Source organism: Babylonia areolata, chromosome 19 (assembly GCF_041734735.1).
Source record: "Babylonia areolata isolate BAREFJ2019XMU chromosome 19, ASM4173473v1, whole genome shotgun sequence".
In the NCBI taxonomy this organism is placed as follows: domain Eukaryota; kingdom Metazoa; phylum Mollusca; class Gastropoda; order Neogastropoda; family Buccinidae; genus Babylonia; species Babylonia areolata.
The window spans coordinates 53,951,374-53,974,562 of NC_134894.1; the positions used below are offsets into that span (position 1 = coordinate 53,951,374).

The 23,189-nt window shown below is 40.1% G+C and overlaps 1 protein-coding gene across 2 annotated transcripts in view; it reads right to left on the minus strand.

Moving 5' to 3' along the window:
* The window catches only part of LOC143293849 (uncharacterized), a 51,820-nt gene extending 34,247 nt beyond the window's left edge, over window positions 1-17,573 (minus strand). Inside the window, exons 1-12 of one of the 2 annotated variants that reach the window (XM_076605136.1) lie at window positions 17,391-17,573; window positions 15,031-15,282; window positions 14,066-14,326; window positions 13,500-13,703; window positions 12,478-12,636; window positions 12,040-12,156; window positions 11,074-11,208; window positions 6,696-6,834; window positions 5,218-5,396; window positions 4,121-4,240; window positions 3,428-3,607; window positions 595-2,091 (exon numbers count right to left, since the gene is read on the minus strand). In XM_076605136.1, the coding sequence (XP_076461251.1) occupies window positions 595-2,091; window positions 3,428-3,607; window positions 4,121-4,240; window positions 5,218-5,396; window positions 6,696-6,834; window positions 11,074-11,208; window positions 12,040-12,156; window positions 12,478-12,636; window positions 13,500-13,703; window positions 14,066-14,326; window positions 15,031-15,282; window positions 17,391-17,471 (3,324 nt within the window). In that variant the 5' untranslated portion in view covers window positions 17,472-17,573. Of the gene's footprint in view, window positions 1-594; window positions 2,092-3,427; window positions 3,608-4,120; window positions 4,241-5,217; window positions 5,397-6,053; window positions 6,064-6,695; window positions 6,835-11,073; window positions 11,209-12,039; window positions 12,157-12,477; window positions 12,637-13,499; window positions 13,704-14,065; window positions 14,327-15,030; window positions 15,283-17,390 lie in introns of those variants that run through there. The other variant, XM_076605137.1, reaches the window with a different exon arrangement.
* Between the last annotated feature and the right edge of the window lie 5,616 nt (window positions 17,574-23,189).

The following is a 23,189-nucleotide window of genomic DNA, read 5'->3' on the forward strand; positions in this document are numbered from 1 at the left end:
TCCATTGATAAAATTTACTGATTCAAGCCATTACTGACAACAAACACAATAACATAAGAATAACTTTACTATCTCACAAAAAGAAATTGCACCAGCTGCAGCAAAACAAAATCAGAGAATTAGCACACACACACACACAAACACACGTGACACACAGAAGAAAACAACATTAACATACCTAACTTGATTAAACATGAATAATAAACATGTAAGTTTTCCATATAAATGCATGTTAATTCTAATTGTTTCAGAATTCATTTCATTTTGCCGAAGTTATGGTCACTTCTCACTGTACATCATAATACTGCATCAATCACTTCGTGCCTCATAGGGAGTGGCTTACTCGAATTTTCTAGGTGTAAGAACACATTTACACATTTTAACATATCAATACACAACACTTTAACATATCAATACACAAAGTAAGAAGCACACATGCAAACATGAGCACACACACACGTCAAGCACAAGAATGTTGCCATGCGATTTTCTTGGTTATCAGAGCATTATGTCCCTAAAATTTTATATTGATACGCAAAAGAAAAAAGATTGGTTTTTGTTGTTGTTGTTTTTTTTGGGGGGTGGGGGTTGTACCTGTTGTGTAAGCTGCTCGACTTGGGCATTCATAACTTCCTTTTCTTCTGCCACCTGGGAGGCCATCACAGCTTGGCTCTCTTCCAAACGCTGACTCAAGTTCTGTTTTGCCGTTTTTAACTCGGACACAATCACTTCCAACTCTCCCAGCCTGGACTCCAAATCAGCCTTTTCCGATTCAACAGAATGCTGACACGCCTCCAGTCGTGCAATGCCGTCTTGAAGCTCCTGGACTCGAATTTCTTTTTCACTGAATTTCAGTTCCAGTTCATTCTTTTCTGATGTCCAGGACTCCTTGTGTTTTTCCATGGTCTGCAGCTGCTGCTCCAGTTCTGTAATCCTTGTGTTTTTGGTCTCTTCGATCTGTGAGAGGCTTTGGTCTCTGTTGCTTTCCTTCTGCTTCCACTCCTCCTCTGCCTTCACTTTTTCCTCCTCCAGAGCGGCCATCTGTTCTCGCAGTGTCACCAGTGTTTCCTCCCTGGTGCGCAGCTCTTGCTCCAGGTGGGCCCTTCCTTCACTTTCAGCTTCAATCTGCTGCTGCAGGGTCAGGATCTGGCTTTGTGCAGTGTTCAGCTGGTTCGTCACCTCGTTCTTCTGACTCTCCAGTGTGTCGATCTGTCGACTGAGCTCACTTTGTTGAGCTTCTGCTTCCTGCAGCCGAGTCCCCATCTCTCCCTGACTGCTGGAAAGCTGGGCTTTCAGGCGGTCGTTTTCCTCCCCAATGATGGTCAGCTCTCCCTTCAGCCTCTGGGCTTCCTCATCAGCATGTTTCAGGGCGGGTTCCAGGGTCTCCAGCTGAGTTGACAGGTGGCTGACCTGGCTCTCCAGTCTCTCCCTGGTGTCGTGAAGCTCTGTCTGCAGATTGTCCACCTCCTTCCTCAGCTTGTCCTGGCTCTCCTGCTGACCCTCCAACTCAGTTTGCAGAGTTGATACTTGGTTTTCTTTCTCAGACAGCTCCTTCTCTTTAGAGGTTAATGTGTCAGTGATGCTGCCGACATTTGCTTTGAGATCATCAACAAATGATTCTAGACTCTCCATCTGGGTTTTCTTCTCAGACAGTTCCTTCTCTTTAGTGGTTAAAGTGTCACTAATGCTATTGACGTTTGCTTTGAGATCATCAACGAGTGATTCTAGATTCTCTATCTGGGTTTTCTTTTCCGACAGCAGCTGTTCCATGTTGCCCTGAACAGAGTCGATCTTGGCCTGGTAATAGCTTTCCAATTCTGAATTAGATTTCTGTGAAGATTCTTCGTTCTGCGAGCGCAGTTGCTCCAGCTGTTCAGAATGACTCTGCATCATTGACTCCAATTTTTCCTGCGAAGCGCGATCTGCTTCTCTGATTTTTTCTTCCATTGCTGATGCATGAGCTGCCTGAAGTTGTTCTACTGTTGAGCTGCATGATGTTTTCAGATCTTCAATTTCCTGTTTCAGAGACTTCTCCATGGAGGCTGCATCCTCTTTGGACTTGGTCAGCTCATTGCCTAGTTCGATCTTCTCCTGAACAAGAGAAACATTCCACATACTTAAGTGTAAAAATATATGAATGTAAAATCTGGGAGAAAGCTGCCAATCATCTAACAACGAAGGGTTAAACACTGACCATTATGTATCATTTAGATATCAATTTTGTTATCTTTTGATGTTACAAATCTACCATATCAGAATATATAAGGCTAAGATAAATGAATAATAACAAATACATAACTATGTCACTTTGCTTTGAAACTTTAATGTCTCTTGTCAAAGGATCCTGAATGTATAAGGACTCCCTCACCAAGAATACTGCAATGAAACGATGTGCAAAACTAGATGAAAAAACTTGATTTTGAAAACAACTGGAAAAACTGCTTTCTATATTTACATGAACTTTCTGATGTAAAAATAAAATGGTTCCAAATGAGAATTATCCACAGGTGTATAGGGACAAATATGATTTTGAAACAAATGGAATTATTAGATAATGACAACTGTAACTCTGGCCATTCTGCAAAGACAGCATTGATCACATTTTGGAATTGCCCAGAAATTCTGGCAGCACTTTGTCATAGTGGTGAAAAGATGTATGAATGCTTATCATATGCAGTTGACAAAAAACTTTATCATCCTTGGGAGTTGATCGACATAGACATACTGATGCTACTTTTTACTTTATACTATTGTTGGCAAAATAGTATTAATGTAAATGTAAAATAAACAAAACTGATTCTCTTTTGAGCGAATTTCTTCATACACTTCAAACATAGGTACAAAACAGAATACATAGCTTGTATAAACTTAAGATATGTTGATTTTCAGAACACATGGATACCATATAAACCAATGTTCTCATAGTAATTCTTTCCTTCTACTAGGTTGCTTTTTTATGGTGTTTGACAGCTGTCTAATGCACAATCCATACATTACCTCTGTGTGCTGAAAATATAGAAAATGAAATGTGTTATGTTTACCATGTAATATAATACCCTTGATGAATCCCCTGACACAGACACTGCCTTCAAAACCAACAAACTTGTGGAGAGAGAGCTAACATTATAAATGAATTTAACACACTGAGGCACTGTATGTTTGCTTAGTTTCATCTGCATATACTATGACAAATATTCAAGACTAAATGACCAAGTCAAATGAGTGCATGTGTGCGTTCATGTATCTAAGCAATGTGCATCCTGACAGCTATTCAAAATTCAAATTTATAATCAATCCTATTGAAAATATCCAGTAAGATTTAATCTAACATCCAAAACTAATAAACAAACCTCTCAATATATGAGAACATTATTTTACCTCTTTGCTTTATGAGCTAATCATCAGAGTACTTTCTAGCGATACTTACAGAGTTCAGCATCTCAATCTGTTGCAGAAGATCATCCTTCTGCTGGTCAAGCCCTGACACAGCGGCCATTTTCTGCAGCTCCCTTTCCTCTATAGCCAGACGCACCTCTTCCTCCTTCTCTTTCATTTTCTGCTGTACATCTTCCTGTGATGTCCGAAGGGCTATCTCATGCTCTCTTTCCTGCAGCAAAATGGACAGAACATAAAATAAAAATTTAAAGGAGTTCAATATGATTGCAGACCAGAACAAATTGCAAATTACTTCTGGTCTGTGGGAAGAAGATGCGTGTCATAAATATTCTTAGGATGCTACAAAATTATGCTGAGGAAAACATCTGGATTGCATAGTTGGTCTTCCTACAGTGCAATGGATAAAGGCAGTTGTATCAGTGTGGTCATCATAAACACATCAAGAAACCAGTCCTGTTTTGTTTTTGATTTTGTTTTATCTTTAGCTGAGGAATAGCAAGAGCAGTCTTCACTGACTTTGCACTCCTTTAAACAATCAATCATTTGCTGATCACACTTATGTTTCAATGGGGATCACAAATTTGCACCAAAGCATCCAACTGCAACCAGCTTTCACTTATGCACAAAAAGTGATTGTATTCATGCTCTTGAACTCTAGAATACAACATTTTCACAAAACAATGAAATGCATGGCTGGACCAAATCAGAACAGAGGCACACATACCTTGCTGTCAATCACTTCTGCATGAGATCTCTCCTGCTCAGCCATCTTCTCCTGCCAGTATATGTCCCGTTCTTCAAGGGCTGCTTTCAGCTTCTCGTCTATCTCCTTTTCTGACTGTTCCTAAATACATAAAATCAATATTATATTACGTTAAAATGGTTTCAATCTTTATTTCAAGTGATTATTTGCCTGTATATCAGCATGCTACTAATGTCACAGTAACTTTGTCCAAAATGTGATAACTAGACTAGTTTGTCCAAAATGTGATAACCATCCTTCTCCTGAATCCGTTTCATCCATAGTCATCAAATAAAGATAAACAAAGGTAATCAATAAGAAAAGAACGACAAAAATTAGACACACCATTCCCATTTTTCTGGTCCCCAGTGGGCCAACTCCAGAGACGTGAAATTCCATGAAATTATGTGACCTGTCATTCCCTGACTGCAGGGTTCCTGTTCAAGTTGAATCTAAACAGATTTGAAAATGTATAATGTGATAAGCTATCAGTCTCCTCTATACGTTAACTTCATGGTGAATTGACAGTGTCCGGGGGACTTTTGTCATTTGGACAGTAAGAGACAGGACAACCTAACTTCTGGCTGGCTGACAGGAATCTATCAATGTTAGGATGCCATGCGGCCATATACTTGAGCAAACTTTGTACTGCTGCTGAGTCAGCTTGGTGTGTTCAGTGGTTCCTGTTCTGATTCCACATACAGGACATCACCTACTGTGCCAGCAGCTGACAACAGTAATCTCTTGCTACACTGAGTGCGCAACTCCCCTGACAGGTCAAGCACACAGAAAATGAATGAACAGAAGTAACACTGAAGAATGGCATTATACTGTATCACAAATAAAGAACAAATCAAGAATGCTAAACAACACAAATAACTTCATAAAGACAGACAGCATATCTTAGTTTAGTTTCGTTAATCAAGGAGGCGTAACAGCGTTTGGACAAATCCATGTACGCTACACCATATCTGCAAAGCAGATGCCTGACCAGCAGTGTAACCCATAACGCTCAGTCAGGCTTTGAGACTACTGCCACATGCCACACAAATGACTTCATGAAGACTACAGCCACATGCCTGCAAAAGGGCAACTGCAGCAGCCTTTCCGCGTGACAACTCCTGCACCAGTTTCTCTTTTTCCTCTTCCATGGCCTGTTCCGTCTGCTTCATTTTTTCTTCCATGTCCTCTGTGGTTTTCTTCTTCTCCTCCTTCAGACGCTTGATGATCTCACGGGCTTTCTCCAGCTGCTCTTGGTCTGCAACAGATGGGGATACTGTCAAACTTAACATCAGCAATCATTCTGAAACCAGCATCATTCTCACCAAGCAAAATTATGTATACAAATTTATGTATGCTTGGAAGCTGACTGTCCTAAAACTCCCTTGGCCGAGAGAGTGGGAATGAAACTTGGGCGGGACACTCCACTAAAATCCAATTCAAGCCAAGAAGGTTTGGACAGCAGTTGCCTTCTCTGCTGTTCTGATAGTCATTGTCGGACATGACTGTCAGATATTTGGACCAAAGCAGAACACTGAAAGTACTTTATTCGTGAAGGTGTGCTCAAATGTTTACAACACCGTCATGTTTGTGTATTTGTGTTTACAACACTGTCATATCCTGCTGAAATGTAACACATACTTTGGATTTCTTTCTCCCTGCTTTGTAAGCCTCTAACATTTTCTTATTCTAATCTTCTTCTGGTTGTAACCAACCATTTCTATCACAATAACAATACACTAATACTCAAATTTTTTGTGCAACATTCCAGAACAGCTAACAGCAGCAAAAAGGTTAAATTTACTTCCCAGCACATATCATAAACACATGGGTTTTCTTCAGACTGACTTCTGGTTCTCTTCAGACTAAGGTGATGAACTCACCAGTTCTTTTCAGACTAAAATGATGAAATCACTGGTTTTCTTCAAACTAAAATGTTGAACTCACTGTAAGAGGTAGACTAAAAGAATCTTGGTAAAAGTCGACTTACATGGGATAAAAGAGGTGGCGTATTGAGCCACAGGCTCTTCTTCAGGAAAATGAAATGAGTGAGTGACAGACAGAAAGATACAGACAGAGAGGGAGAGAGTAAAGTTCAGGAAAGGAAAGTGATGAGAAGTCACAGGAAAGGACACAAAAAACAAGAAGGGTGAGTAGAACTGTGAGTGTGTGTGTGTGTGTGAAGGAAAGAAAGGGCTCTGAACAGGAAGGGGGAGGGGAAAGAGGAAAAAGGTGGGTGGGGGGTGAGAGGGCAGTAGTGAGGAAAGGGGGTGGGGGAGACTGTTAGGGACATATGAACAAGTGAAATAAAAAATATTGTTCAATATAATCATAGTAAAAAGAATAAATAAAATAAATGATAAATCTTTTAAAATATAATAAATAATAATAATAAGGATAATAATGATATAAGTAAATAAGATATAAAAAAATTAATAATTTTTTTTTTAATGAAAAATTATAATAATAAAATTAAAATAACATGAACTCACTGGGTTTTCTTCAAACTAAAATAATGAACTTGCTGGCTTTCTTCAAACTAAAATAATGAACTCACTGGTTTTCTTCAAACTGTCAATCTCCTGCTGCATAGTGTTCAGTTTCTCCTGGAGCTGTGTGTTTTCCTGATGCACACTGTCAGCACGCTGTCTGGCCTGGGACAGCTGGGAGTCCTTCACCTCCAGTTCTTCGTGCACCTGTACACCAGTGCACAGTGTTTTTTTCTTCACATTAAGATGATACTGTTGAAAACAGGGTATGGCTGCCCACACGGTGGTGCAAAAACAACAAAAAAAGCCCAGTTGCAGCCAAAGAACACTGAAGAGGACGATGACTTCTAAGATGATGAACTCACCAGTTCTCTTTTAGACTAAGATGATGTACTCGCTGGTTTTCTTATGACTGAAATGATGAGCTCACTGGTTTTCTTCAATTTTTTTTTTACAATTGCAAAACAATATCTAATTGACTTTGTATCTAAAGGAAGTCGTAAAGCCAACATAAGAAACAACTGATAATAAACGCAAAATAATCAAAAATATCAATGTTCTCAGTGACTACAGACGTTTAAAAAAAGGTTGATTGCGATCGCGCCTTAATTTTAGCACGATCTCCCAATCGAATCATACAGTTATGTGACCTGGTTGGAGACATAATTTGACAAAAAACAAGAACGTCAGAGAATCAACAGACAGAAAATACGAAAAAAACTTAGCCATATGAAGAGCACAGGAACAGGGGTCATAATGGCTGCCGGAAAAAGAGGGTGCTAGTCAGGGGGGCAAAGGGGAGGTTACCTACTTCCGGGAGGTTATTGGCCGTAGCTACTTTCGTTTTCTCTGCATAGGCGGATAGTAGTTTGCACAGGACAGGAATGTCAGACCCCTACCGGAGTCTGCACTAGTGGGTCACGGTTAAGTATGTGTAATTAAAAAAAAAAAAAAGTTTCATAAACTCAGTCATAAATGATGTATTTACATAGAAACAACTGATAATAAATGTAAAAAATCAAAAAACACCAACATTCCCAGTGACTAAAGACATAAAAAAAATGTTTCACTAAGTCATAAGTGATGTTGTCTTGTCTTCAAATACCAAGTTGTTGTTCTGACCAGTAAATAAGGTCCAACATTAATAATAATAATAATAATAATAATGGATACTTATATAGCACACTATCCAGAAATCTGCTCTAGGTGCTTTACAAAAACGCTTTTGATAACATAAAACATTATATCTATGTTACATACACACACCAAAATGTGACCACACACACACACACACACACACGCACACACGCACGCACGCACGCACACACGCACACACGCACACACACACACTGCATACATACATTTTAACATACATGTGTATCTAACAGCTACCCTAACACATACGCACACATAGGCAGGCACAAACTTACATAAACACACACACACACAATACACATTCATATACATGCATGTAATTATGTACACATACATATATATACACACATAGTCAAGCACACCTAACGAAAAGGAAGTGGACCTGCCACAATTGAATTTATTGCTGAGGGAAAAGGTGAGTTTTGAGACGAGATTTAAAAGATGCAAGGGAATCAGAATGACGGAGGTTATCAGGGAGCTTGTTCCACGTCTTTGGCGATTGAAAAGAAAACGATCTGTGTCCATAGGTCTTACTTCTGACGTGAGGTATCCTGAGAAGTCGAGTATCAGAGGAAGAACGGAGCTGGCGAGACGGGGTATAGATATGGATCAGTTCAGAAAGACACATGGGGCCAGATCCGTTGACTGCAGAAAAGGTCAGAGTGGATAGCTTATAGTCTATTCGATCAGAAACAGGCAACCAGTGGAGAGACTGAAGGAGAGGAGAAACATGGTCAAATTTAGAAGCTCTGCAAATGAGTCTGGCAGCGTTATTCTGAATTCGTTGGAGTCTGTCTAACAGGTATTTGGGAAGGCCGGCCAAAAGAGAGTTGCAGTAATTCAATCTTGAGAGAACCAGAGAGCATACAAGTGTCTTGGTTGCATCGGTTGAGAGATAGTGGCGGATAGAGCTGATTCTACGCAGTTCCAAATAGGCAACTTTACAGATATTCGAAATGTGCTGTTGGAAGGAAAGAGACTGGTCCAGGATTACACCAAGACTGCGAACAGAGGGAGAAAGTGAAACAGGTGTGCTATTGATCAGAACAGAGTCAGGAAAGGAAGGATGCTGACGAAACTTCTTTGTACAGGTTATCATAAATTCAGTCTTATCATCATTTAATTGCAGGTTGTTGAGAGTCATCCAGTCCTTTAGGCCAGCAATGCACTCCTGTGTTTGAGTCACCAGTGCATCAAATTCAGCTATGGAAGCCGACTGATAAAGTTGTGTGTCATCAGCAAAGCTCTCATGCGACATCGCATGATGACTGATGACATCCGACACAGGAGCCGCATACAGCACGAAAAGAACAGGACCTAGGATGGACCCTTGTGGGACACCATATTTCAAGGCAGATACTCTAGAGTATGTACCATTTACACACACTTTCTGTGTACGATCTGACAGGTAAGATGTGATCCATGCTAGTGCAGTGTCACGAATACCAAAGGAAATTTTAAGTCTGTTCAAGAGGATAGAGTGGTCGATAGTGTCAAAAGCTGCTGACAAATCTAAGAGAGCGAGAACAGATATCTTATCCTCATCAAATCCCGAAAGCAAATCATTCACTATTCTAAGAAGGGCTGTTTCGCAACTATGACCATGTCTATAAGCTGACTGGTGGGAATTAAGTAAACCATTCTGCTCCAGATGAGCTAAGAGCTGAGACAATATGATCTTTTCTAGCAGTTTTGATAAAAATGACAGATTAGAGACAGGTCGATAATTTTTCAAACAATTATGATCCAAAGATGGTTTCTTGATGAGTGGACGTAAACAGCAGATTTGAAGCTTTCAGGGAAACAACCAGACAGTAAGGAAGAATTGATGACATGAGTAATATGTGGCAGTAGAACATCAATACATTCAACCAACAAAGACGACGGGACAGGGTCAAGCTCACAGGATTTCGGACAAGCGCTCAGACACACTTTCTTCACAAAATCTTCAGTAACCGGTTGGAAACAATGTAAAACAGGACCACTGTACACGCGTTCTTGAACGGGTGAAGAAGGAGACACAACAGCGTCAAGCTTCTCACGAATGCATGATATTTTGCCGGTGAAGAAGTCAGAAAACTTTTGAGAGAGTTCCTGCACCGAAAATGTTGTAGGGAGAGGAGTGTTTTTCATTTTACCTAGTAGATTGTTCGTAGCGTTGAAAAGCTGTTTGGCTGTGGTGCATGCAAGTATTTTAGAAGAGTAGAACTTTGACTTTGCCCTGTCAACAATGTTTGTGACATTATTCCTGGCTGTCTGAAAAATGTCCCTACTGATGGTCAAACTAGTTGCACGCCAGTGCCTCTCAGCTCTCCTTCTCTCCCGCTTGGCCTCCAACAGCTCTGGTCCCACGGTGTTGTACCAAGGCGACGGGGGACGATTGGAGATCAGGCGCCGAGTCGACGGAGCATGCCTGTCGAGTGCAGCGCGTAGGACAGTGGATAGCTGGTCAGCAGTCAGCTCAAAAGGGATATTAGTCAGCAGGTCAGCTTTAAATAAGTCTAAATCAATTGAGGTCAGTGTGCGCACCTCCCTATACACACATTACTCCAAATATTTTCATATGTTTTTTTTCTGTGTGTCTCTCCCTCTCCTGTATGTGTGTTTTACATGCTGACTGGTATTGACAATTGTTTAAATTTTCATTTGTTGAACAACTGGTCACTGTATCATCATGATGAAACAAACTTTTTTTTTTCTGCACAGACAAACTTTAACTTACTAATAGTGAACCTGTGATATTTCATGAAAATATTCACAGAAACAGTCATAAACATTTCAGTGATGCTACTCATCAATGCTTGCGCGTGCTCTGGCAGAACACCAATGCTTGAAGTTTGAAGCAACCAGGACTAAAGGGGCTTGAAGTCAGACACCACAGTTTCAGTTTCAGTTTCAGTAGCTCAAGGAGGCGTCACTGCGTTCGGACAAATCCATATACGCTACACCACATCTGCCAAGCAGATGCCTGACCAGCAGCGTAACCCAACGCGCTTAGTCAGGCCTTGAGAAAAAAAAAAGGTGAATAAATAATAGATAAGCGCACATAAATAAGTAAATAAATAAATTAATAATAATTATAATATATAAAAAAGGGGTAGTAGTAGTAATAATAATAATAAATAAATGAATAAATAAATAAATAGATAAACAAATAAGACAACAATAAATAAATAAATAGATAAATAAATAAGACAATCAGACATCACAATGAATGAGTAAATAAGCAGCTACCACCTTAACAACGTTCAAAGAACCAGTATTCACACATGCATCCATACTAACATTTACCTGTTGTTTGACCTGGGCGATGGCCATCTCTCTGTCGGTCTCAAGCTGTTGAATGACAGCTCTGGCCTCCTTGATCTGGCCCTGCAGTCTGGTCAGCTCAGACTGGTTTGCTCCACTCCCATCTCCACTGCCGCCCTGAATGCATCAACAAGACTGCTGTTATTTCAACCACAGCAACAAATGACTTGACTACTATATAACCATACATACTTATGACAATAATGTAGCCAATGTCCAAATCATTGCAGTATTAACATGGATTTTTTTTTTCAATACATGAAAATCATTTTGATCTATTCAAACATCAATACAATTACTGTAAAAACAAAAAGTAATAACTGCATATATCATTCCAAATAATGTTTATTTGCTCACAGCAAGAAATGAGTTTTTGTTGAACCATAAGCTGTGCACTATAAAGTCAAGGATTAACAAAAAGTAATAACTGCATGAATCATTCCAAATGATGTTTAATTGCAAACAGCCAGAAATGAGTTTTTGTTGAACCACAAGTTGTGCACTATAAAGTCAAGGACTCCACCTGAGGCAGCCACCCATCAATCAGCATTTCTCTTTTCTTAATATCAAGACAAAGTTTATAATCATATCTATCAAAATTTCAATGTTACTCAGTGATTACTTTCTGTCAATGCTTATCCAGCTGACGGTGTTGACTGAGACTTAGATGTGGACCATTCTGTGAGAGGAACACAGTGACAAAATATTGTCGACAGGTTACAAGCCATAAACTGATATATTTAACAGGAATACAACATAAGAAAACAGTGTGCATCTCATGATTTCCTGAACACAGCTTATATAATGACTAAAATCTTGTATACATGACACTTACTGTATACATCCTGCATACACCACACTAAAACATAAATAAAACCAACATGGTTTGGGTGTACGTGATCACTCTGTAAATTTCATTCATACATGTATATGCTCTGTCCCACATACCTTTCCGTCCAGTTTAGCTAGCAGATCCTTTTTCTCTGCAGCCAGCTGAAGGGTCTTTTCTTTGTAATTTCGTATTGATTCCTTACATTTTTGTAACAGGTCTTCTTGTCGCTTCACCTGGACAAACATAAACATGTTCAATTTCAAAAGTTTCAAAAACATTATTCGATTATGATACATAACCTCATCCCCTTTTCAGAGAAATGAAACAGATAAAAGTCAGTCACACTTTTCCAAGACCAAAAACAAAGATAGAAGAGTTAATTATCTCCTCCACACACAGAATTGTTCTCTTGTTTTGTATCTTCATTTTCTCCATACAGGACAAAAATCCCCCTGTCACACAATCACATGATGATTTCTCATTTGAAAAGATAGAATAAAAAGCTCCAGAATTCATAACAGGGCTCCCAAACAAAGTACTGATTCTCCACACACCTTTTTTTTCAGCAGGTCTGACTGACTGGTGGCCCCTCCGTCAGATGCAGCTGACTGGTCTGCAGGTTTCGGCACTGCAGCTTCTGCTTTGGCTTTGCTGACCTGGATTTTCTCTGCTAGCTCTGCTGGGATGTCCTTGCCTTCTTTCAGCAATTTCACCTGTTCAAACAGTAATGGTTAACACATTACGTTTTGGTTACAACTACAACATTGCAAAAACCTCGTTTTGACCAGCAATACAGAACAACTGTCAAATATGCTTCGATATGCAAATCTTAAGTGAGGTACGTGTGTGGACAAATCTGAATAACAGCATTATGTGCAAAGGAAGACTGGGACCACAAAGTTAAATGTTGTCCAACCCATAGATACATCTCTGCCAGACTTGCTGAAACTTTTTATTTAATGTTATTAACATTAAAGAACAAAACCCCTCAATGTTGAATGGCCCTTCATGTCCCACTCACAAGATAACTCTATTTTTTGTTTCCAATCTATTTCCATGTCTGCTGTTAGTTCATCTTAAGGTTTCAATTATAAGTAGAGCAGGGACCACTATCAACCAGGATCCAACGCTAAGCAGTCACTGTTGTCAGTGGAACAAGAAGCAGGTGGTGTGCTGTGTATGTCGAATAAGATTACACATTAATGAATAGCAGAGATGTAAGCCTGTATGATATAAGCTCTTCTTCCGTGTGTGGTCTTTTGGCTTCCACTATTTGATGGATTATCTGTATGGGAGAAGCAGGATGTTCTGCGTGGAAGCAATGCCAGGTAAAAATGCGATTGAGAAAAAAAAGTAGAGAAAGTCAGGACTTGGTAACTTTGTCAACTACAGTAAAAGACTGAAAATAAATGGCTGATGCTTGTATGAAACCTGTCAAATGTGATCTAAGGATGGACTGCAATTCATCAATTCAAAGTACCTCTCTCGCTGACAGTTACACCTACAAAATCAAAGAATGACAGTCACCAGAAACCATTTCCACCATAAAACACATTTTGACCAGCAATGTGTTTACCTGCATCTGCAAAACTTTAGTGAACTCATCCTTCTCTTCAAGCATAAGTTGGTAGTGTTCTTCCAGATCTTTCTTAGCCAGCTGGTCCAGCTGAATTTGATCTCGCAGTTCCGACATGCGCTGGAATGCTTTGTCCTGAGACTTGGTCAGTGTTGACTTCAGTTTCTCCCGTTCCGCAAGCATCTCTTTGTAATGAGTCACCAACTAGCAACAAAAATGAATAAACTCATCAATAAACAAATTCATGAAGCAGAGCCAAAGATTCATAAGAAAGTGCAGAACAGAAAATCAAGATCTTTCCAGCATGGTAGATTAAAATATAAGGGGTTAAAATTTGTTTGAAGAAACTTGTTTCAATATTCTTGTCAATAAACTAATAAATCAACTAAAACCCAAACAATAAATAGCTAAGTGATCATTACTTCATAAGCTTGAACGTGTGTCATAATCTACACCATTATCAAACCATGCACAATTATGGTTATAATGGCATGGATGCTAAAAGTAGTAAAACTCTAGTAATAACATACAAAAAACAACAACAACAACAAAAACAGTCCACTTACATTCAAATGCTTGGACTTGTACTTGATAGCCCTGCGTTGAAACTTCATAGCGTAGGTGTAGAGATCTTCCTTGTTGATTCCGCTCAGGTCCGTGGGACTCTCCTCCATTTCGCTCTCCACATCAGAGGGCAGATAATGAGGGGCAAAACTGAAGTTGGGAAAGTATGATTCACTGGTGAGAGAACTGACAGAGGATGTACGAGATCGCAGGCCTTTAGGCGTCTCCTCCCCTCCCACCACTGAGCCAGTCTCTGAAGCTGTCTGAAATATTTTAAAGTCATGTCATTGAAATGTTTAACAACAGAAATAACAATGGTAATGGTTTTATACATCAAAATATTTGTTTTCAAAACTCTGCAAAAGGAAGCATGCTGTACACTTAATAGACAGACACCCTACACATAAGAACTGTGAATAATGTCTAGTCTTTTTTGGGGGGGGGGGGAGAACAGTATGGTGGGGTGAGCATTGGGAAGGGAATAAACTATCATATATTTCAAAGGTGTTTATTATGTTTCTGTGAGTGTGTGTGTCACTAAGTCTGCATATGTCAGTCTAAATGCGAGTGTGTATTGGTGTGTATCATCCATTGTCTTTCAATCAATATTCTGCATGCATGTGTGTGTGTGTGAATGTGTGGTGTGGTGTGGTGTGGTGTGGTGTGGTGTGGTGTGGTGTGTGTGTGTGTGTGTGTATGTAAGCAAGTGCACACATGTATACAAATGTAAAAAAAACATTTTAAGTGTGTCTACAATTATCTTTTAGTGCATATCCATGCACTGTACACACAATAAAGGCATGTCTATATATGCTATTGAGTTTACAGTATGCCAAAACATATTTCAATACCCATGAATCCATCCAGCCCTTAAAGAATATAAATCATCATTCATCATTAACACAAAAAAAAAAACAATTAAAAAACTGACAAACATAATCAACAAAAAAGAGATGACAATACTCACTTCATACATACTTTCACCTCCCCCTTCCAATGGGATATCCACTAACTGACCCACAGGCACCGGAGATGCATTGGCGTTGGTTGCAGTGGTGCTGACAGAGTTTGGCACGGGGGATAGAACACTGCCTGACTCACTACCGGCAACAGCACCGGACACATTGTTCTTCTGTGGCGTGCTCTGTGCCAGTGGGTCACCTGGTGCACCAGCATGCTCAGAGACCGAAGTGTTGTTCTGATCTTCACCATCATTACTCTGACAACAAAGAATACAATTCATCTGATGGTTATGCAGGCACCCTTTATCGACGACATCATACAAAAGAAATCATTACATTGCACTAATGATGTTGCTCTTTTTATTTTGGGGTTGTTGTTTTTTTAGTATGGGTTCAATCATATCATAACTCATTGTCATTATCCAACTCACTTAGACATTCTTGTTAAACAATTTACCAAAATGAAAGAAAGACGACGAAAAATGAAAAAGAAAATACAAAAGGTCAGTGATGCTAATGATAATGGCAGTGACTGCCTTAGTTAATGATTAATTATCATTATTATTATTATGAGCATTTATGCCTAATCTTGAAAATAAGCCCTTGGCGTTTACAAACAGAACACATATGTAAATATCAAAATGCAGCGAAGATGAGTGATGGCGAGGCTGAGGAAGTTGATTCCAAAGAAAGGGGGCTTGGAATGAATCATAAAGGTTTATTTGACTATATCCTTTAATGTTTATAATATTTTTGGGCAGTGACAAAAAATTCCATAGCATACTGTCTATCATGTCTTCTTCTTTTCTGTTCAAGTGCGTTTTTGTAATGTGATGTATTTTATCTGTATCATTAAGTATTATGTTTCATACATTGTTAAAAAAAAAAATTAAATAATAAAATGAGTAAAAATAAATTCAAAATATTTGTTTAAAAAGTAAACATGTGACCACTTTTGTTTTTAACATATGAATTTCCAGCTACCCTGTATATAATGCAAACAGAATATAAACCACCATTCGAAACTGCTGGCACCTTCTGCTAGACCTCTGACTTTGACTTTTAAAGCAGAACTATGTTCTGAACATACTGAATCACTGAAATAACTTAAATCATAATCAAATGAAAAACTAAGCACTAGTATGGTTTTTCTCCCTTTTTAATGCATCTTACTTGTTAGGACTTTGAACCTTGTTTTTGACTCCTGGCCTTGACTCTGCACAAGTTTTTTGTTCTGTATGCACGATTTCATCTTCTCAATTTCTTGTGATTTACAACTATAATCTTTTCCTGCTTCAATTACAATACCATGTATTGCATGCAAGCAGTTGCATGTGCATGGACATGTTTCCTTCTTCACACATGTAGACACATACACACACAAACATACGGAATGTGTAAATGTAAGCACTCTCTCTATCTCCTTCCATTAATATCTCTGTTGTCACAGGAGGGTACAATAACTCTTAGGGCCAGAAAGTTTGCCCAATGGCTGCTAATTCCAAGCTCAGAAAAGTGCCACTTATGCAGTGTTTTTCATAAAGTGCTAACATCAACTCAAAGAATGTGGCTACAAAAAATTAGTTGATAATAAACTTTGCATTTGTTACCAACACATCTTCTACAAGGGTGCTCCAGCGCATTTCAAATCATTTTTGCACCAGAAAAACATGTGTCTAGGACATTAATACAAATAACTGGATTTCAATGTTTGTCTTGCCCCTTTTATATGACAAAATTTCTTGCAAACTAACTTTACTAAGACTATAATCAATGTCATTTTCACTCATTTTTTCCAGCATGGGGGACAATGAGCAAGTTCATAGCTGTTGGGAACTGAAGGACTGGGGGTTACTTGGACATACCCACTTGCAATTTTTTTTTTTTTTTTTTAAGAAAAAAACCCATTTTAACAGACCAGTGAAACCCAAATCAGAAGGTTAGAAAAATGTGTTCCAAAGAAGTCGAATGTAACAATTCAACTGCCTGAACATTTAATTCATCGTTTTCATGTGGCTTTTTGTCTTATCTAATTTGTAGGCCCCACTGCTTATTAGAAGTAGTGAGAACAGATTTGTCCTCCGGCAAAAACACCCCTTGCGGAAACCGATTCTGAAACTGAATCACTGTCTCGGTGTCTACCAGCTCTGCCTATTTTTGCCTTCAACACATCTTGTCACGCATGTCTATAATTAACCATACCTTGGTAATAGGTTTCATGAGTTTAAAAGTATTTGCAGCAGAGTGCTTTTAGCTGTATCTGAAAGATCTACAGAAACAGCAGTGGCTGATTCGAAAGATTTGTCACTGCTCTCTGAAAAATTCGTCTGCATGTAAACAAGCGACACTTCCTGTTTCAACTTACTTTAGAAAGAGCGGAAACTGCTGCTCTAAGAGGAGTCTGAGCAACCCCCTGCTCAAGTTTCTTTTTCAAATTCTTGAACATGTTCTTGAAACTTCAGCTTTGATGTTACAGCTATATTCACATCTGTTCAGTTTTCTGTTCTATCACTCGCTTGGGAAGCAACAAATGCGCGTGCCTGACACGTCTCAGGGTTCCGGTTTTCAGATTTTCTATAAAAACAAGGCACAGACAATCATCGAAACAACATTATAATGCACAGAAAGGCAAGACAACAATTGCACGCACGGATGCAGACAATCCATCTCATAGTTTGGCATCATCTTCGAGTTAGAATTGATGACCTTATCTTACACCACATCATTTAGTACTTCTTTTTAATTTATTATGAGATGTTAGTATCTTTGCCCATACAGAGACCCTCCCAGACTCGTCTCAAACAGTCCGATCCATGGCAGGTCTCGACGCCGGAACTGAACTCGATTCGCCGGCGTCCTTCCAGTTGTCAGTCCGTCGAGTCCGAGTCCGGCTCGATTAACTTAGGCCCTTCATGAAAATTGTGGAAAACCATAACAATCAGTTTGGTATTATATATAAACACACACACACACACACACACACACACACACACACACACACACACACACACACACACACACACACACACACACACACACACACACACACACCGTGACACAGACACACACTGACACACACACACACACACACACACACACACACACACACACACGGCGGCACACACACACACACACACACACACACACACACTGACACACACACACACACACACACACACTCGGTGACACACACACACTAACACGGGCACACACACACACACACACACACACACACACACACACACACACACACACACACACACACACACACACACACACACACACACACACACACACACACACTGTGACACACTGACACACACACACACACACACACACACACACGGCACTGACACACACTCACACGACTCACACTGGCACACACACACACACACACACACACACACACACACACACACACACACACACACACACTGACACACACAACGCAACACCGGCACACCGTGGCCGACGGAAACGAACACACATACCCGCGCGCGCGAATCTCTCTGTCTCCGGCTCCCTCTCTAGGCCGCCTCGCAATCTCTCTCTCTCTCTCTCTCTCTCTCTATATATATATATATATATATATATATATATATATATATATATATACATATATATATATATATATATATGCTCATGTTTATGTTTCATTGTGTCTTATAAACTTTAAGGTCAGTTTTATGACAATAAAAAGTATTCTGTTCTATTCTATTCTATTCTATACCCGGTATGCTAGGCACACTGGCACACACACGCGCGCGCGCGAATCTCTGTCTCTCTAGGCCGCCTCGCAATCTCTCTCTCTCTCTCTCTGTATATATATATATATATATATATATATATATATATATATATATATATATATTATAGTGTGTGTGTGTGTGTGTGTGTGTGTGTGTGTGTGTGTGTGTGTGTGTGTGTGTAACACAATACAACATAATGCACTAAAGCACAGTCAATCACTGACAACGTTGGCATTATATACTGACTAATGAACTGACGGATGCGGAACTTATGCCGTTAATAGATATACCGATAGGCTGATACTATTATAAATTAACTTGTCAATTAGCCTAAACTTAATGATTATGCACGTCCGTCTCAGTTATCGCCTTTTTATAGATGATGTCTATTCAGTGAGCTGGTATTTGATGTTGATTGATTGATTGAACTGAGTTCAGAGGCCTGATATTATTCATGGAGGCAATTTTCCGGCTGTCACTGACTCACTGTCACTGGTCCTGACTTCTTCATCTGTTGTGTGGCCCTTATAGGAGATGTCAAGAAGTCTCCTGGAGCATCTCATCAGTTTCCACTGCTTGGATTCATTCTCAGTCCGGATCTCGGCTGTGAGAGTCTACTGAGGACTCGCACACTGAGAGAGAACCATTGCATGCATATGCGGCTTTGTCACAAGTTCTGAGACTGATGTTAATGTGTCTCTCCATAATTTTATATGGTTTTGCGCATTTCTTGGGCCCCTTCAAGTTCACCGAGTCACTGATGATGGCACCAAGATACTTAAACTGCGACTTCGCGGGTTCGCTGTTTCCACTGAGCTGTTGTCCGCTCGGCTTTGTCTTGATTGGGTCCTTGCCGTTTTAGCACCATGAAATTTTTTCTTCTCGGTGCTGATCTCCATTCCGTACTTCGTGGTTGATGATGATGTTTCTACTCAGTAGTTCTTCCTCACTGCCTGCCAGCCCATCAACTTGAATACTGATTATCAGCAACTCAGTGTCGGAGATCTGTCACGTGCATGTACTTTCAGGGCATCGGTCTGAAAAGTGTTGGAGATAGAAGACAGCCTTGATCGGGACCCAAACTGATGTATCAGGGAACCAGTCGCCGACAGTTCCTTGAAAGAGGACTGCGTTGGCTTTTGCGTACATGTGTCACTGTGACATTGGACTTATCATGTAGTGGTGTTACTGATGTTTTGGCCCATGTTGCATTGGCTTTATGATTACCCGTAGTGCATCATGCCACACTCAGTCGGTTGTGTCTTCTTAAGGTCGATCCGTGTCAAGACTGGACGGCTTATGTTTTGTTCAGTGGTCAGTGTTGGCTACTATATTCAGTCTCGCAGAACTGACGTGACGAAGGTTGGAAATCTGTTCTGTGGTGATTTCCCACTGCAGAACCACGAGCTTGTTTCTCTGCAATGACTTCTTCTGCGTGTGGTCTGAGTCTGTTCAGCAATTATATTACATCATTTTGCTTGGCATGGCTGATCAGTTGACAGTTTTATAATTCTGGTATAGCCGCGTAAATTGCCTTTCTTGCGTAGAGTGATAATTATAGAGACTTTGTCCACTGTTGTTGGTCATTTTCCTGATCAGTCCTGGTAAGGACTTTTTTGGGGGGGGGAGGGAGGGGGGGGTTCATTATGATCTCTCCTCTTTTTTTTTCTTTAGTCTTTTTTCTTTTCCAGTTCAGCAGGTGTGTTGTCCGGCGATGCCCTGCTGCAGTATCAAGTTCACCAGTGATGGCTTCCTCCCAGCCACCGTTCAGTGTTCACGCTGTCCTGCCAGTGGACGGACTGAAAGACGCCGGTTATTCAGTTGCTGACTTCTACCGTGAGTGAATTTGAGAGCACACTGGACCGTCTCCGCCATTTGCTTAATGAGGCGATTTACTTTTCTGCCAGTCACTTCATGAACTCTTCCTTTCCTCTACTGTTCAACTGAAAAAAACCTATCTGCTGTTAAACATTTTCACTATATTGTATACATGTGATAACCGTATATGTATATTCAACATCATGTTTAATTTCTTATTAAATTGGATTTTTTTTCCTTGTTTACAAGTTTTCAGTGATGAATGCCACACTGACGTGACTTGTACTGACTTGAACAACAATGAACAACAATAAGAAGAAAGGAAGACTGAAAAAAAAGAAAGAAAACACAACTTATATATGCAGCATATTAAGTACCGCGAAGTTCATATATATATATATTTACAGACACATCACAGGCACTCACACACACACGCACACACACTGCACACACACTGATCCGGCCACTGTGACACTCAGTCGGCACCTAAACACACCCGCCCACCAGTGGCACTCTCGGCTGACACTGACGGGCACACCAGTGCCGGTACCCCCGCGCCCCCCCCCACCCCCCCCCACCCCCAGCACACACACACACACACGCCAGTGCACAATGATACACACGCACGCACTGCGCACTGACGCACGCACCGTCGAGAAGAATGTACGTTACCGCGCCCGGCTGGCCGCACTGACCGGCGCAACGCCGGCCGCGACACAGTGACTTTGATGCTTCAGTGATGATGGATAGGGACTATTTCAGTAACATTATTCTAACATCAGTTATATAATCCAATCAACTTTGATGCATTAGAGAGAGGGAGAGAGACTGAGAGAGACACTGGACACTGGAATTATTTATTGTCATTGCCAAGAAAGGTCTTTTGACAAGGGGGCAACAACATAAATGCATATATTTTAGCTTCAAAACAACAACAACAAAAAACTATATTTTTTCGCTGAATCCTTCAGTCAGTTTAAACCAAGAAAATATGCAATACTTGGAAACACTTAAGTCACATCCTGACAAAAACTCAACGAAACGGAACTAAAGAAAAACAACGATGTAATGATAATAAAATACCAAAATGAATGGGGACTGACTCGACCATCCATTCAAAAATACATCAAACCAATACATACTGCCTCAACAATACACTTAAGTATGCAATGTTATGTTTTCTGTTTTGTCCAAATAAAATAGCAACTTCTGTACTAACTATAATTAAGTGTCTTCTATGCTGTTGATACTATTCTGACTTATGTACCTTTGTCTCATTGTTTGAGCTTCTGCAATGAATTTAGCAACCGATCTAATTATGATTTCATTATCACATGACAAGACAGTAACAACATCATGGCTTTTAGCCATCTCTGTTTTAAAGAATATACATTTTTCTCGCACAGTATTATACATTTCACACTGAAAAAGAAAATGTTTTTCATCATCCACTTGGTATCCACAGAGAGGACATGGTGACTGTATAGAAGTCCCAGGTTCAAACCATCTTCTGTTTGCATTAAACCCCAGAGTTCTTAACCTAAATCTCGCATAATTTATTCTGTGCCATTTGTCTGTAATGATTCTGAGATATGTTTCTGGTTGAAATATACTTTTAAAAGAAAAGAACCAACTATATTTTTCTTTACTTTCCATGTCAGAAGAGACTGAGAGAGAGAGAGAGAGAGAGAGAGGGGAACATCCAAAAACATATTGAAACATCAGACCAGCCGTCCCGGCGTCTGTGCAAGCATTCCGCTTTCGCCGGGTTCGGTCTTAGATTCTGAGGTTCCGCGGTTACTCAGTATGCATGTGGGTGATGAGAAAGATTTATAAAGTAATCTTAAAAAAAAAAAAAAAAAAAAATCTCGGCGTAGGACTCAGTGGAGAGCGCTGCCTCCAGTCACAGCCGTGGAGGCCAGTGATACTCCGCAGCAGTTGGCACCTTTTTGACAAGGGTGTCGCAGCTGACTCCACCTCTCCCTGTCTTTTTATTATCATTATATTTTTTACATGTATGCTGGAACCACCCAAGAAAAAAGCAGTTGGGTAATATTTCTAATTATTAGCGTAGTAAGGATCACGACATGGTTAAATCAGTGACAAGCTGGACTGACTGAGCTACCGCCGGCCCTACTGTGAGAGACGCTTCGCAGGCTAGCCGGAGCGGTCTAGCCTAGCAACTGCAAAATAAAGGTCATTCTTTTAAGGACAGAATTAGTGCTTCTTCCTGCAGATCCCTCGTTACCGTTGACAGACTAATCACCAATTGATTTTGTAACTCAATGTGGAATGGAGGCCGGAACTCTTCGTCTTACACTGCACTCGATCCGCCTATCACACAAACACAAGACCAATGCATGCACTCAAGGCCTGATGAGCGCCTAGGTTATGCTGCTGGCCACAAGGTAAAGTCTAGTTGATGTGATATAGCGTATATGGATTTGTGCGAACACAGTGGCGCATCTTTGAGAACCTGAAACTAAAACATCTTTCATATTTATTTTTTGTTAAAAGCCAGTGCTTGTTTTGATATAACCCTCACGTGACGCATGCGTATTAGTTTCACTCTTAACATCCGGGTGTTAATCAGAGGA